We start from the raw sequence: 17366 nt of genomic DNA on the forward strand, positions 1-17366 counted from the left end.
TTCTTTTTATGTATTGCCCAAATTTGTCTTTGATCAAATTGCAACATACTTTCATAAATTTAGTTGAATGTATCTTCTACAAAATTGAGTTTTTCCATGTTCCAAAAAACTATAATAATTTAACATATTAAAAGCATTCCATCTGTATTTATAGTCAGAAACAACATAAAGGTACAATGTACATTCTGTAGTGCTATATTGTTTTTATTTTTCATTTTTCTCACATATAAAAAGCATTGGCAAATAAAATGGACCTTTTCCCTTTGATACAAAAATTTCATCTTTGGTAAAATACATTTAGCTATTAAAAATAGACCTATCATTTTATAAATGAAACTCTCAGTCATAATTTTAAAAAAAAAGTGCTGAATGTGTTAAATGACTTGAATAAAAAGCAGTAGACTATATGCCATTAGCAAGTTTGTACTGCCCACTCGTGGTCACATACAGCAAATGCATGCTTCTTTTTTAATTATTATATTATAAGGTATATACATACAAACTATAATAGGATTTCTTCACTTTGAGTTTCCTTTCCTGTAAAACATTAATTTCATGTCAATATTCACACCTTAATAATTATATTCAATGACCACTTCAATAAATATGTTATTGAGTTATGGATATCCATAAATGTTATGGCTCCCAGACACACACACATATATTTATATATACTTATAGATTTATATGATGTATAATTATATATCATAAAAGGTACATTTTATGAGACACAGAAACCTATTTACTGTGTTTATCACCCTATCATTCAAAATTTAAACTAGAACCACAATCTCTAATAATCTAGTAAGAATTCAAAAAGGTACATTACGCATTAAATCTTCAATATCTAATTTATCCATGACTGAGAAATGTATCTCTTCCTAGAGACACTCAGTATTAACCCGTTGTGACTATCAAAGTAATTACCTTTCAACTATTAATTGTCCTTAAACAATGAATACTTGCTTAGGAGAGTACCAGAGCAGGCTCTTCTCGGAGTCCTAGTCCTCTTAGATAGCTGCTGTGTTTAAACCTAAGTTTGAATACAGCACTACTTCTCATTCTTAGCCTAGCCCTAGAGAGTCCTCAGAAGGTCCAAAGTAAGGAGCGTTCTGGGACATTTAAAGAAGATTAAGAAGTAAGAAACATCCTGGGGGTATACAGATTGTTCAGCTGTAAGGAGTATCCCGGGATGTCTGCAGAAGGGCCCAAAGTAAGGAGTAGCCTAGCAACGTGACCTCTCAAACAGTCCCTCCTATGACTTCAGTCAAATTCAGTCAATGGTTCACTCACTCTCGAAGCACTGAGCTGAACCATTTCTATGGAATTCCTAAACAGAGGACTAATGGCCTGCCAACTTTTATTTTAGCAAAGGAAGGAAGAGTGTTTTGTATGTAAGATGTGATCAGACCGGGGCCGGAGTGATAGTACAGAGGTAGGGCGTTTGCCTTCCACGTGGCTGCTCAGGATGGATCTCGATTCGATCCCCAGAGTCCCCCATGGTCCCCCAAGTCAAGAGTGATTTCTGAGAGCATAGCAAAGAGTAAACCCTGAACGTCCCCGGATGTGGCTCCAAAACCAACCAACCAACAAACAAAAAAGATGTGATTAGAGCATTGATGTAGACACCAGTTTTTTAGACAGCCGTATGCAGATAGCCTGTGCCTGTGTTCACCCATTGGCATAAGCATATTTAATACACAGCAATTAAATGGGAACTCATTGGAGACAAATGAGCTAGTGATTTCTGGTCGATATTTTTCTTTACTGATTCCTTTTACTCAGAATTATTATAAGTTTAGGTAACATGATTACAATAATGCTAAAGTTCGTTGTTTTGATGGTTGCAATTACTTCACCTCACCCCCAAAACACTCTCCTATCCCTTTCTGTTACCAGAAGTTCAATTTTAAGTCTCCTCAGTTTTATAAACCAAGGCCGTGTTTGTCATGAATCAATACTATCTGCTCTCTTGTTTTGTTTCTCTGTACAGTATAGATCCTCCAGTATTTGTCCTTCTCACTCTGACTTGTTTCACTTATCATTATCCAAGTTATTAATGAATTAATTAACACCACTCTCTCCAAGTTGTGGTGAATTATGAGATTCAATCTTATATAGTAGCATAGTATTTATCTGTCTTCGTATGTGCCATAGTTTCTATATCTGCTCTATGCCAGTGAACATTCAGCTGGCTTCATTTCATGGCTAAGCACTGCAATATACATAGATGCACACCTATCTATTCAAATTAGTGCCTTTGTTTGCTTAAAATGAATGCTAAAATGTGAAAACATGTGACAATGTGAAAGTTCTATTCTGAATTTTGTTTATTTGGAATTTTTGAGTCACATTTAACTCAGGGTTAACTTGAGGATTTATTCCTGGCTCTGTACTCAGTGATAACTTGTGGCAGAACTTGGGGAACCATATGTGATGCCAGTGATAAACCCATGTTAGCTGCATGTTAGGCAAGTACCCTACTTGTTCTTTGCCTCTCTGATTCTTTGATTATTTTTTATTTTCCTTTCTTTTCTCTTTTTTCTTTATGAGGAATCTTTGTACTGTTTTGCAGAGATTGAGTTCAACATACATCATTTCCTCCAACAGTGAATAAAGGAGGGTTCTTTTATGCCACAACCATATGATATGGTCATTATCTTATTCCCATAGACTTACATGGCACAAAGTTTTAATACACTAAATACATAAAATAAATAGTAAATGTGTATTGATGAATCATGGGAAGGGTTCCTGAAAGCATTTAACCAATTAAAATAGAAAAGGGAAACCTAAAGGCAATATTATTGATAATTAATGACTAAAAGTATACTATTGAGAACATGAGTTTTGTGCCCTAATAAACCTCCTTTTGGCATAAATTGAAATAAGAAAGCATTGAAATTCTTCTCTCTTTTGCTCTTACCTTTGAGCATTGATTTCTTCCTCTAACCACCTGCCTCCTTACCTCTTTCATGTTTTTTAGCTTTGATTCTTTTAGCTCTTCATATTTCTGTTTCCATCTAGACAAAGCTGACTCCAAGCATTCCAATTTTCTTTCCATCAATGAGCGCATCCTAAGCAAAGTAAGTATAGAAAGGACACATGACTTAGAAGGAACTTATGATTCAATAGCAAATATCAAAGTAGTAAGAAATATTTCTATTTTGCCAGTTTTTGATATTTGCATAGAATTATTATGACAGAAAAATGTTTTCAGCTAATTAAAAATTGCAATTATCGAATAGAACTTGGTTTAATTTATTATTGTGTCAATTAGCTTTACAGTAGGTTAAACACATTTAATTTGACTTTGCTAATGTCAAAATAATTGACTTTCTGCCTACTTTCTCCTGTATTATGCATGCATTTCCCCCCAGAGTTTCTTATTCATATTATGCCCTAAGAAGAAAATATGTTTCTAATTTTGAGAGAAATGTGGTGGTCTAGGGCACACCTACATGTGCTCATGTCTTCCTCCTTTCTCGGTGCTCTTGAACCATTTCTAGAATAGGTCAGAGAATATGTGCAGGGCTGAAGAATGTACCCATGTCAGATGCCTGCCAAACACCTTTCCTACTGTACCCTCTTTCCGGGCCAATTTTTTTTTTTTCATTTAAATGCAGCTTTACCCAAATTTTACATCCTGACTATAAAGGAGTGAAGAATTATTTATGTGAAAGAAAAGATCAAATAGCCTGCATAGCATATTAAAAAGTTAATCATTTATTGGGCACAAATATGACTGCTAAAAAGACGTCACAATTGTGTTTTAATATCACATTTTCACTGGGCTCTTTATTGGAATTATTTCACTAGACTTAAGCCTCCTTGTGTAGAAAATGTGATAAAACAAGATATCTGGTGGTCCTTTCTCTCCTCTCTTTTGTGGTTGTTGCAGTATATATGGGTCCCACATTTGCTGTCATACACGTGGCTGTGGTCCATGGGGGGTTACCATGATCATATCAGCAGAGATACCAAAATCACATTTGCTGATGTCTGGGAGAAACAGGGAACCAAACAGGTACACTCTGTAAGGGGTACTCTGAAGGCTTCATATCTGCTCTTTTCACAGCAGAATCCCGGCTAATTTTCTTTACCCGCAATTCTAGGAGCTCAAAGCAAGAAAAATGACTGTGGGTTTCTGATGTGATTAGTGCATTTTGGTCTTTGCCAATGCAGCCTTGCGGAATACCTTAGGTTGCTATCTGCTTAATCCTTCTTTTGTTCCTCACTCCTTGCAGTTGCCTTCCCATCCACAAGGGATGTTAGTAGAAATGGTAGGTCAAGAGATCTGGAAACTTGTGTTGTTGGGCCCCTTACTAATGTTAGGTCTTGCTCATTACTGGGAATTTTCCTCTGTGCACCTGAGCTCACGCACGCATGCACGCGCGCGCGCGCGCACACACACACACACACACACACACACACACACACACACACACACACACACACTTCACAGCAGTCCTGTTGTGCCTCCTCGCGCAGCCCCCTCAAAGCCACTGGGAAAATGGCATCACTGTCCTCTCAAGGCACTGAATAGTGTGTGTTGGTTTCTGAGTTCTGAGATCTGGGATAGCCAAGGTTCTTGTAGAAGGGGGCATACTGTGACCTCAATAAGGAGACTTGGCATCAGTTAGTAGTGGGCAGATGTACCATCAGCAATTGCAGTTTGTGGGTAGAGGTTAGATTGATGGGAATAAAACACACAAGAAACTAGAAAACAGTGTTAGTTGTCCTGTAGTGGTGAATGTACATATTGTGAGATTTTTACTCACAGTGTATTGGCAATAAAAGTCAAAATCAATCTGGCATCAGTAGCACAGGCCAAGGAAGCACCAAGGGGACCACAAATGAGAAACATGGTGGTGAACTTGTGCTTTTGTATTTTTGGTATTTACTGAAAGAGATTATGTGCTGGACTTCGATTACAATCTCTTCCCCCAAAGACATGTCTTGGGCCACATCCAACTCAGTTTTACCAAAAGATTATGAATCCCTGAGAATCTCTGGTTAAAGATTGACCTCAGTCTGAAATTAAGGAAGCAATCCAAGTGGATCTAATTCAGTGCCTTGAAAGACCTAAGGATTCTAGTAGACAGAAGACTAAAAGATGCAGAAGCTATACATTGGATAGAGCATTTGCCTCTCAAACGGACAACCCAGGTTCAACCCTCAGCTTCTCTTTTGGTGGTCCCTGTGTACCTCCAGGAGAGATTCCTGAACACATAGCCAGGAATTAGTCATGAGCATTGCCAAAACCAAAGCAAACATAAATTGAAAAAAAAATGATTAAAAGTGCAGGCATAATCCAAGACATCTGCCATTTACATGTTTATTAGTGCTATGAACTCTTCCAATGGATACTTTGAAGAGAATGCAAAATAGAATTAAACTATAAATATGATTGGTCTAATCTAATGAAATGAGTAAGAAACCCATTAAACAGCTACACAATTATATTTGCATGAATCAAGCCATAAAATTCAGAGGAGTTAAAAGAACAAGTGAGGGCTTCATTTAACCTCTAAAGACTCAGGCACCAAAACCTCATTTGAGCATTGTAATGAGAAATTCTTATTAACCCAGCAGATATGTTAAAAATTAACAGAAAACTCATATTTTTTTTTTTGGTTTTTCAGGCCGCACCCGTTTGATGCTCAGGGGTTACTCCTGGCTAAGTGCTCAGAAATTGCCCCTGGCTTGGGGGACCAAATGGGACGCTGGGGGATCGAACCACGGTCGCAATCTTTCTTGGCTAGCGCTTGCAAGGCAGACACCTTACCTCTAGCGCCACCTCGCCAGCCCCCAAAACTCGCATTCTTAATCTTACTATCAATAAATGTTGACATTCAAAATTGACAAAGCTTAGTAAAAGATCTGGTAGACAAGCAAACCTGGCCATTTTAAATAATAGAAGAACTCACATGACATAATTTACTACTTTTATTGCTTAGAGTGGCTATGTTTGAAGTTGCAAGAAAAATAGAGTTAATAGATTCTATTAACAATAGCATAAGCAAAAGGTAATGTGCACGAAAATATATACTTAGTATTTGTGTATTCTTTTTTTGTTTTTTTTTTTGGGGGGGGCCACACCTGGTGACGCTCAGGGGTTACTCCTGGCTATGTGCTCAAAAATCTCTCCTGGCTTGGGGGACCATATGGGAAGCCATATGGGAGAACGGGGGATCAATCTGCAGTTTGTCCTAGGCTAGTGTGGCAAGGCAGATGCCTGACCATTTGCACCACTGCTCTGGCCCCCATTTGTATATTCTTAAAGTTTCTTAAGCTGATGCATATTTGACAAATTTAAGTAAATTGTCTTTGACTTGCAAATATAAGTAAAAATGTATTTAAGCTGCACTGTTTGTAATCCAATGGAAATATTTTAAAAGAACCATATTTAAAACTTTAATGTATTAGAATTACATGAGAAGAATATGGGAAAGTATTTTGTTAAGTTACTGAAAATTCAGAAAGGAAACATCATAAAATAATTTAATCATGATGCATTAAATGTATTTATAATGAACATATTAATGCAATTTTCTCAATTTTAAATTAGGTGACTACTTAGTAAGTAATTGAAAAGCTTGTGAAGAACTTCCATTTGTAAATGTATAAATTCAAAATTATACATGTTGAAAATTCAATGATAACCTTAGACTACACCTTAATCAAATCATGTTTCCAAAGTTATACAACTAACCATGTTAAAATAAAATTATTTATTTATTTATTTCCACCTTAGAATAAAATTATTAGAATATAAATTGCCAATCTTCCAAAATGTTAATAAAATCACAAGATAACTATTTCCTTTAAGAAGTTTATAGTGGGTTTAAGAACACTTAGAACTACATGAGTAAAACTTTTAATATTAACTATGCATTAATATAGTCTAAAGAGACATCTGCACCACATCTGGGCTTAGATTATAAGTTTCTCAATCACTTCATGAAACAAAAATGGTATCATTTTCCTAAATATAATAAAACTAATCGACAGTGATTCTAGTTTAAGGAAAATTGCTAACAATTTAAAATATAATACTATTCATTTCTAAATATCTGTATCAAATAAAATAACTATATATATTTTCTGAAAATTATGCAATTTTACTACGCAAATGACAAAATTTGGTCAGAGAAGCAGTAATAGATAATACTTGGATGTCTCTTAGTTTGACCTCCAAAACAATTTGGAGACTTATAAAAAGGAAACATAAAGGACATTGCAATTGTAATTTTGAGCAGCAAGAGGCAAGCTTAGAATTCTAATATTTCTGGCATAATCCACTGATTTAGTTTTTATATAGTATAATTTAGCATTATAATCTTGGGAGTTCTAGGAATTAATTCTAGAAACTAATATAAAAAAATGTCGGTTTACCACTGAACCCCATCCCTGATCCATGTTTTATAGTTTGAATTTCAAATATTAATTTGTATAGTTACATTTACAGTTAAAGTTTAAACAATACAAAACTATCTGAACAACGGGAAAAGAGAAGGTAATATTACTCTAAAAGATATATTATATTCTCTGTAAATTATTTAAGAATATAAAAAGCAAATAAAACTCAGTTAAATGGATATTGTTCTTGGGGCTGGAGTGATAGAACAGTGGGTAGGGTACTTTACTTGCATGTGGCCAACCTGATTCAGTTCCCAGCATTGCACATGGTCCCTGGAGCTCAACAGCATGCAGCCAGGATTAACTTCTGTGCACCGCTGGATGTGGCCAAAATGTTTTATGTTCTTATATAAGAATACTAAGATCACTGATGTATGTAAAATACTTTACAGATCAAAGAGATAAAGTATGACTTAAAATTAGTTTAATGAAAATATGACAGATTTTGATGTCAACTCATGACTCTACAATGATAGGCTATTAAATGGGGAGACCAGAACAGGATGACTCCTCAAAGGACATTTACCTAGATACTCTTCTGACATCTTATATGCCTGAGAAGCAAATATATTCAAATGAGCCTATTTAGATGGAAAATAATTTCTGGGAGAGCCAGAGAAGATAAAAAAGGGAACTAATGATCCATAAAAAAAAAAAGATAAAACATAGGACTATTTATACCAGCAATCCTGTTTTGTTTGTTTTGTTTTGGGGAATATGGGAACCATACCTGGCAGTTCTCAGAGTTTACTTCCTGCTCTGCCCTCAGGATCACTCCTGGTAGGCTTAGAAAACCATATGGGTATAAGATCAGCTGCATGCAAGGCAAATCCCCTCCTACTAATGATATTATTGCTCTGGCCCCTACCAGCATTTTTTGGGTGCCATGAAGATACAAATATCACAATTTGATCTCAATACCATGGGGTTCTACTGCCTCCCACCATTCACATTGGCTGTAATTAAAATGACAAGAGGGACAGGTTGTCTATCATGGAAAAAAGACTCAGCCTAGAAAGCAAGTGAAACCATGTATAATGGTGCTTAAATAAAAATATTATTAAAAATATAAATAATTAATAAATGAATCAGTCCAAAAATCATAGAAAACTAGAGCATTTCCAAAAAATAATAAAAGAACTAAATCTTCTCGATCCAGAGCGAAAGCACAGTGGTAGGGTGTTTGTCTTGTACATGAATGACCCAGGACAAACCTGGGTTTGATCCCTAATATCCTATATGGTCCCCCAGTTAGGAGTCATACCCAGGAGTAACCCCTGAGCATCACCGGGTGTGGCCCAAAAACAAAAAAAAAAAAAAAAAAAGAACTAAATCCTTCCTTCTAATTTATATATTTGAAATAAATAAAGGAAATTTTTATATCTTAGATATAAATATACCTAAAAGGGAATTTATATAAAACTTCTAAAGAATATAAATATCTAGAAGAAATTTCTAATCTCTCTATATTATCACATTCCTGACAGAACCATTGCTAATAGCCAATATATATATATATGTATATATATATATAATATTACATATACATGTATACATATATGTGTGTGTGTTCATTCACAGAAAAATAAAGAAAATGTGGTATATTTATTTATATGCATATATACACACATATCTGTGTGTATCCAAATTTATTTAACATTAATATAGGAATGAATATCTATGTCTTTCTATCCCACACTAATAACTAAATATATTAACTTTATCTTCTTGTACAAATTAAAACAAACATTTAAGATTATTATTAAGAAAATAATTCTATATCTAATGAAGTAAAGTCTAATAATGGAAATATACTAGTTTGATTAAATAGGAGATAAATGCTTTAAAATCAAATTTAAAGAGGAAATTGATATTTCATTGAAATACACAAAAGCAAACATTTTCTAGGGAGAGGGGTGCCATCTATGGTTCATTTTGAGAACTAGCTTTAAGCATACAGATAATTTATATATCAAAATCGTCACCTTCCTTAGAATCTTATAGTATCAAAGCTTTCTAAGAGGGTCAAGTTTCCCAATCACACTTCAAACTTTCTTCTTTAAAAGGCTTTTCCTAAAGGCAGAAATATGCACATTTTCAACATATGTGATTCTTCCACATGCTGAAAATGAACTCTAATAATGGGGTAGTCCTGTGTATAGAGGAGGCTGGATTGATCCAAGCGCTGTCTGGTTGAGAGAATTTTCTAAATTTTCTAGCAAGCTGGGAACATAGGAACATTACAATCCCATCTTTTCCACTCAAAGCTACCCACTTGCTGTGAGTCCAGAGGGAGAATCAGGTTGTACAGATTCATCGTGTCTAATTTACAGCTTTGGGAAAAAAATGCTCCTGTGGTTGCCTGAAGAACTTGTTAGTGGCCTTGTTGAGAACCGAAGGACACATGCAGCTGACAGGCAGAAGCCACAGAGATCAAAGTCTTCCCCCCAAACCCAATCAGCTCTGATGTGAGGAGAGTTTCCTTCTTTCCACTGGGGAACCTACAGGAAGTTATTAAGTCATGGACTTGAGACAGGAATCTGGGTAACCTGTGACTCCCCTCTCCTCCTCCTTGCTGGAAAATGTGCTACCTCTGCCATATTCAAAATCCAACTAGAACAGTTTCAAGAACTCAACTCCGAGAGAGATTCAACGGTTTTGCTCAGGACACCTGGGCCATGTGCATGAAAGACCAAGTTAAGGCTCTGTGGAAACTTCTGTCCTTCTAGAAGCCTCTGGTTCTTCCTAGCACTTAGACTTGGGGGCGGGGACAATCTGAAACTTGACTGGGAAAGTCCTGGGCTGAAAACTCACTGGGGATTGTTCATTTATTCCAAAAAGACAAGGCTATTGCTTGGTAAACTGTGTGAGTGGGAAAAGGCAGACATGTCTCCACTAGATCAGGGGCTTTATCTGAAAAACAGAATTTCCTGTTGCTCCTGGAACTTTATGCCAGTGAATTAACATCTCAACGGATGGTTTTGAGAGTCATTTATCACCGCTTCAAAGTCAATCGTAATTGTTCAGTACTAAGTTTTAGAACCTGATTACAATTATAGCTCCAGATAAAATTGATTGTTTGAATAAGTTACTTTAGCTTTTTTTTATCTTCCACTAATATTGATTGTCAGATTAAAATTTTCACTCGAGGGGCTGGAAAGATATCACAGTGGGTAGGGTACTTGCCTAGTAAGCAGCTGACCTGGTACAATTTTCTGCACCCTGATAGTCCTCCTAGTCTGTTACGAGTAATTTCTGAGCTCAGAGCAATGAGTAATTCCTGAGATCATTAGGTGTGCGCCCCCAATTTTTCCAGTGGATTTGCTGGAGAAATAGTATGAGGGTTAAGGCACTTTTTTTGTATGCAGTGACCCAGGTTCAATTCATGGATCCACACAGTTTCCTTTAAGCATCAATAGGAGTGATCCCTGAGCAATTCTGAGCATGCATCTACTCCTCAAAAAAAAATTTGTAGTTGATGGTGGAATAACAAATATTTCTTCTGACACATAAGCTTATGTTATTCCAGCCGATTCATATAATGATGCATGGAAGGTCTGAAAAAAAAGGCCTTACCAGTACAAATAAATTTCAGAGGAACTAATGAAAAACTGGTGAATGACAGGCTAGGAATGGGAGATAAAGAGCTTATTACAGTATTTCTGAAAGGGTTGTGAACATTCTTATGACTGTTTTCATCCATTTAAAGCACAGAAATTGAAATAAGCATATTATGCAGTTATGTGCATTTTATATAGTGTAGATTTATAATACAGTGATACCAATATATAAACAAGTTTATACAAATTAATAAATGTATAATGTATTGCCTTAAATATCTACCTATATAATTAATACTGCTCATATATTAATATGCTGAAAAACATGTTTACATATGTAGGAATAAAAATAATGTATTTTTATTTTATTATTATATTATAAATTGTTAGATATTGTATATTATAAACTTTCACATAAGTGTATATTACTAAAAATAAAATATGTAAATTATACACTTAAAGTACTTAATTTTTTCAATCTTATAACTGAGGAGAGACTAAGGGATTAATTTCTGATTTGGGGGCCATACTTTATAGTACCTCAAATGTTAAACATAATACTAATGATTTTCTAAACTGTACATGAAGGAACCAAATAATCACACAAATTAATTCACATAACTGGTCACTTTTCCACACATAATTGTGCCTGATACTCTTAGGAATTTAGAAAAGATGGTCTCAGTGGATTATGTCTTCCAGAAATGGCCCTAACATGGCCCCTAGTTCATGCTCTCATCAAGGATCCCTGAATATTGCGCAAAGCCACACCCTTTTGCCTGACCCTTAATCAGCTTTCCAAAGATTCTCCACCAGAAAGAGTGGTGCCAGTGATGCTCTGCGAGTCTGTAGCTATCTCTGTCTCTTGCACATGAAAGATGTTCCCCTGAGCGTTGTGAGAAGGTCCCACACATGAAGGTCACAGAGACATGGAATACATGCGGGGCTCATGTTGAGATCCCAGGTGAGATCTTAGGATCAACTGTCAGATGGGAAGAAGGTGTATTCTAACAGGTCAGTTCTAAGCTTCAAATTTCTAGTCTTTGAGCATCTACAACTGAAGTCCCATGTTGCCAGAAATAAACTCTTTATACAAAGATTCATGCACAGAAACAAGTGGTTATTGTTCAAACAAAAGACACGGGCTGAAAGATATGCTATGAATCAGTAGAAAGCAGGAATATAGGATCACTGGTCCTATTGATAGAATGACAACTACATGTGAAACCAATCCCACTTAAATAAATGTCAGTACCTAAAATATTTTATCTCAAAGCCATAGTTATTTCCTCTGTAGCATAAAGAATGAGGAAGGTGTTGTTTTAGCTGAATGACACATCCCCAACTCCAGACTTATAGATCATTATTCATACATGTGTTTATTTATATTGACTTGTGGAAATCTACTACAAAGTAAAACTTAGATAATAGTTACTACTTAATCATTTACTTGAGGAATTTGAATGTAGCTAAAGTGACTATCAGAGATAAAAAGACAATAATGATAACAATGATAAAAGTATTAAATTTCAAATTGCTTTTCAAAATCCAGAAAAATTATAAATAGACATCAAGATCATCTTTTTTTTGTTTGTTTGTTTGTTTTTGGGTCACACCTGGTGATGCTCACGGGTTTCTTCTGGCTATGGGCTCAGAAATCGGTCCTGGCTTGGGAGACCATATGAGACATTGGGGGATCAAACCTCAGTCCATCCTAGGCTACAGCGGGCAAGGCAGATAGATAGATGCCGTACCCCTTGCACCACCGCTCCTGCCCCCAAGAGCATCTTTTTATCGTAGAACTTAATGACAAGTCATGGCTTGAGATACATTGCTACAATGTCAGGTTATTAGTCTTAACAATTTCAAAAAGTCTGAAAAATCAGAAAAAGGAGCACTTACTCCTGTTCTTTCTGTAGGATTTTCTGAAACTTATCTGGAGGCACCCACAAAGCTGAAATGTCAAGCAGTTCATTCTCCAAAGGCCAATTGGTCACTTGCATCCCCAGTTCAGGTTTCATCACAGAGTTCTTTAGACTATCGTGTTTTAATGACGCTAGGTCATCTAAATTGAGTCCTGTCTCCTCTTTTAATCGTAATGGGTCTAAAATTGAGCCTTCTTCCTGAAAGGGAAAAGAAAAAACACACAAAACTATTATTATTGTTTAATTTAATGCTTTCCACAGAAAAAGCATACTAGGGGAAGAAATAAATGTTAGGATTTAGCTTTCAACTCATATTTTCATCCTTTTATTAATCTATGTTAGATGACCAAGCTCAACCCCATTATTTTTCCTCAAACTTTTAATTTATAGTCAACTAGTCATAATAAAAAGCATTTTTCAAAGGGCTGTTTTAACTATGTTTAGACTTTCATTTTCTAATCAGAGCTAAAAATATCCCCAGATAAACTTGCAGATCTCTGAAGTCATCTAATTAGTTTATGGATTTATCTTTGACCTTTCTTTTGTGGCAGATAGAAACTTGAGAATTTAAAGTGGAGCCAAGTGATTTCTTCATCTCTTGTAGATTTTATGTAGAAAAAATTTTATGACACTCTTGAATTTTATAAGCCTTGTTTTTGTTGAGCAATTTTTGTTCAAGGCAAATTTCAAATAGATTATTTAATGGAACATCTTTATAAGCATGATCAACATTTCTCAGAATTGCATTTTTGTCAAGAATATTACCATTTTGAAATATCACCAAACTCAGGTTGTAGCTATTTGTCTATACTCTTTTTAATTTTTGGTTGAGGCATAAATGTCATATAATTTTATATTGGCTTTTTGAGGTATATAATAATGAGAGGTGTGTGTATTCTGAAATGATAGGCACCGTATTACTACAATAACTGTTAGTATTCATTCCATTAAAACTTTTACTCAACAACATTTGCACTGAATTTTAGATATGCTAAAGTGAAAATAAAATCTCAATTCATAGCAAGTTCAAATAAGTTGAATGAAACTTCAAAAATTCTGTGTTGGTGTTGAGACACACATGATGGTGTTCAGGGACTGTGCTTAGTGTGCTTTAGGGTGGCAGCTGTGGGTTTTTTGGGGACCATGCAGTGCTGGATATTGTACCCAGTACTCCAACATGCAAAGCCTACACTTTAGCATGTTGAGTTAACTTCCAAGTTCATCTTTTTAGAAATCATTTTGTAAATAATATCTTGGAGCAAGGAAGATGGCACTAATGCTATAGAACCTGAGTTTAATCCTTATTAGTGGATGTTACAACCCTAGTCTGGTTGGGTGGTCTTGGCCTCCTATTTAGGCAACGTGTGGCCCTTCTACTAGGAAAATATACTAGTAGATAGAGACCAGATGGCTTGGTATGATTCAGCTCTTCATCTTCAAAAAATGGATATGTTATGTATCTTACTTTAAAAAATAAGCTAGTGTTTTCTATGGAAAATATTCGGACAGGTCATTAAGAGTCATTTAAGAGTATCCTTTTATTAGTTTCAGAGTGGGCTGAAACACTGGTCTAAATAAAAACAGCTGATCAAATTCTCTTCTTCATCCAATACTTCTTTCTCTACTACAAAAAGAATTTAACTATTCCATAATGTTACTAGATACCAAATAGAAATAATTTGTTTCTGACATGTCTGATGCAAAAATAATTCTGGCTAATAAAGTGTATTGCAATTGCGAAAAACAACTTGTTTTTATATTTTTTATCCCATACACAAGGCTCACAATAGTTGGTTACATTTCAGAAGAACAAGATATTAAAGTTTTATTGGTTTTATGTATGGGGATTCAGTAGAAGTAATGATATAAACTAGTGCTTTGAAAAGATATAGCACAAATTCTTTTTTTTTTTTTTGGTGGTTTTTGGGTCACACCCGGCAGTGCTCAGGGGTTACTCCTGGCTCCATGCTCAGAAATTGCTCCTGGCAGGCACGGGGGACCATATGGGACGCCGGGATTCAAACCGATGACCTTCTGCATGAAAGGCAAACACCTTACCTCCATGCTATCTCTCCGGCCCCGCACAAATTCTTAAATTTTTCAAAATTATGTTCCCTGGGTTGTTAATAATGGCTCACAGGAAAGAAAGACAAAGGAAGATAGGAAGAAAGAGAGAAAGAAAAAGAAGAAAGAAAGAAAGAAAGAAAGAAAGAAAGAAGAAAGAAAGAAAGAAAGAAAGAAAGAAAGAAAGAAAGAAAGAAAGAAAAAAAGAAAGAAAGAAAGAAAGAAAGAAAGAAAGAAAGAAAGAAAGAAAGAAAGAAAGAAAGAAAGAAAGAAAGAAAGAAAGAAAGAAAGAAAGAAAGAGAAAGAGAGAGAGAAAGAAAGGAGAAAAGAAAGAAGAAAGAAGGAAGGAAAGAAGAAAGAGAAAGGAAATAAAGAAGAAAGAAAGAAAGAAATGAAAGACAGAAAGAAAAAGAAAAGAAAGAAAGAAAGAAAGAAAGAAAGAAAGAAAGAAAGAAAGAAAGAAAGAAAGAAAGAAAGAAAGAAGAAGGGAAGGAAGGAAGTACAGAACAGAAGAAAGGAAGTACAGAACAGAAGAAAGGAAAGGAGGGAAGGTAGTACAGAGAGGAAGGAAGAAAGAAAAGGAAACAAGGACAGAAAGAAAGAGGAAAAAAGAAAGGATGGAAGGAAGAAAGGAAGAAAGGAAGGAGGATGAAGAAAGGGAGGAAAGGAGGAGGAAGGCAGGAAGAGAGGGAGGAGAAAAGAGGGGAAAGAGAGAAAGAAAAGTTGGAAGCAAAGGAGGAAGGAAGGAAGGAAGGAAGGAAGGAAGGAAGGAAGGAAGGAAGGAAGGAAGGAAGGAAGGAAGGAAGGAAGGAAGGAAAGGAGGAGGGAAGGAAGGGACGGAGGAAGGAAGGATGGAATTAAAGAAGGAAGGAAGGAAGTGCTTGCTCTTCCTGATTCATAACAGCAGGTCCAAATGTCAGTGTGGATAATCACTAATCACTTTACTCCGCTGCCCACAGTGCTGGAGTTCCTTGTGGGACCTGCACACAATCCTTGGAAAAACAGAAATTTCTGTTTGTGTCTGGATCCAGCTTTATCATTGATAAAATGAGACAGATGTCCCTAGAGCATCTTTTCTCAGTCACACAGGAAGGCTTCCCCTGTGCTAAGGATCAGGGAAGTCACAGATGGGCAGAACGGAAGCATCCAGATCTACAAGTTCCTGGACCCTCCAAGGAACCAGCACCGCAGAGCACCTGACCACATCACGATTCACTGGATGCTGTGATATGGCTGGGAGGGCCCAGTCAAGTACCCTGCATAGACCATCTCCTGCATTTCTGCGTTGAGTGGCAGAAACCACCCAACTGGCAGGGCCAGCAGAAGATTCCAGAAGAAACCCCACCATCCATCGGCCAACACCAGGCGGGAGTCCTCCAAAGTTTGCCTAGGAGCCTCTAGAACACTCATCCCGGAAGCCCTAAAGTGCTCCCAGAGTCCTCCATGGCCCTTGCCTTTACCTGTGCCTCTGCAAAGCGCTGGGCAGCTTCCGAGGGTACATGGGGCTGAGCGCCACTTTGCTGCTGCTTCTTGAGGGTACTCAGCTCCACCACAGCCATCTCCAGCTGCAGTCGCAGTTGCCAAGCCTCCTCCCGAGCACTGTTCCTCTCGGCGCGCACCTTGGCCCACTTCTCCCTCCAGTTGGCTGTGCAATCAGACCACCAGCGCATCGTTTTTTCCATCTGCACCAGGCGTGCTTTGGTCTCGGACAGCTCCCGCCGGCGAAGCTCTTCACCCACGTCCCACTCCTTGGGATGGTGGCAGAGGGCACACGGCGCCTGGAGGACCGGGGGTGCAGAATGGCAGGTGTCCAGAGTGTGGTAGGTAGAGTCCAGATTCATGATGATAGTTTCCGTGCTAAGGAAAAGATTAAGATTAAGATTGCACTTAGAAGTCAGAGGGAGAAAAATAGTCACAGAATAGTCTCACTCATCTGTGGGATTTAAGAAAAATAAAGGGCATTATTGTAATCATACCCAGAGACAATAGAGACGAGAGTTGGAAGGACCAGCCCATGATCTGAAGCTTACCATCAAGAGTGGTGAGTGCAGTCAGCGAAATAACTACAGTAATAACTACCATGACAAGGGTAGTGAGTGAGAGCAATAGAATGTCTATCTTGAATACAGGCAAGGGTGGGGTGGAGGGAGACGGATAGCATTGGTGGTGGGAAGGTTGCACTGTTGAAGTGGGGAGTATTCCTTTTTATGACTGAAGCCCAACGACAAACATGTTTGTAATTGTGGTGCTTAAATAAATATATTATAAAGATTAATTTTAAAATAAGGAAAGTGAAAAATATAATTAAAAAAAGATGCGCATTTCCTTCCTTGGCTATAGGGTGCCCAAGATTTAGCTTCCTTTCGATGCAGATGGAAATGGTGGAATCTTGCAA

General features: G+C 36.7%; 1 protein-coding gene across 1 annotated transcript in view; it reads right to left on the bottom strand.

The window, feature by feature from the left end:
- Window positions 1-16812, bottom strand: part of CCDC102B (coiled-coil domain containing 102B) — a 217787-nt gene extending 200975 nt beyond the window's left edge. The window contains exons 1-3 of the mRNA XM_049781667.1: window positions 16432-16812; window positions 12885-13105; window positions 2969-3077 (exon numbers count right to left, since the gene is read on the bottom strand). Of these exons, the coding sequence (XP_049637624.1) occupies window positions 2969-3077; window positions 12885-13105; window positions 16432-16812 (711 nt within the window). The remainder of the gene's footprint in view (window positions 1-2968; window positions 3078-12884; window positions 13106-16431) is intronic.
- Window positions 16813-17366: the final 554 nt, after the last annotated feature.

The sequence above is a fragment of the Suncus etruscus genome, chromosome 10 (genome assembly GCF_024139225.1).
Source record: "Suncus etruscus isolate mSunEtr1 chromosome 10, mSunEtr1.pri.cur, whole genome shotgun sequence".
Lineage (NCBI taxonomy): Eukaryota > Metazoa > Chordata > Mammalia > Eulipotyphla > Soricidae > Suncus > Suncus etruscus.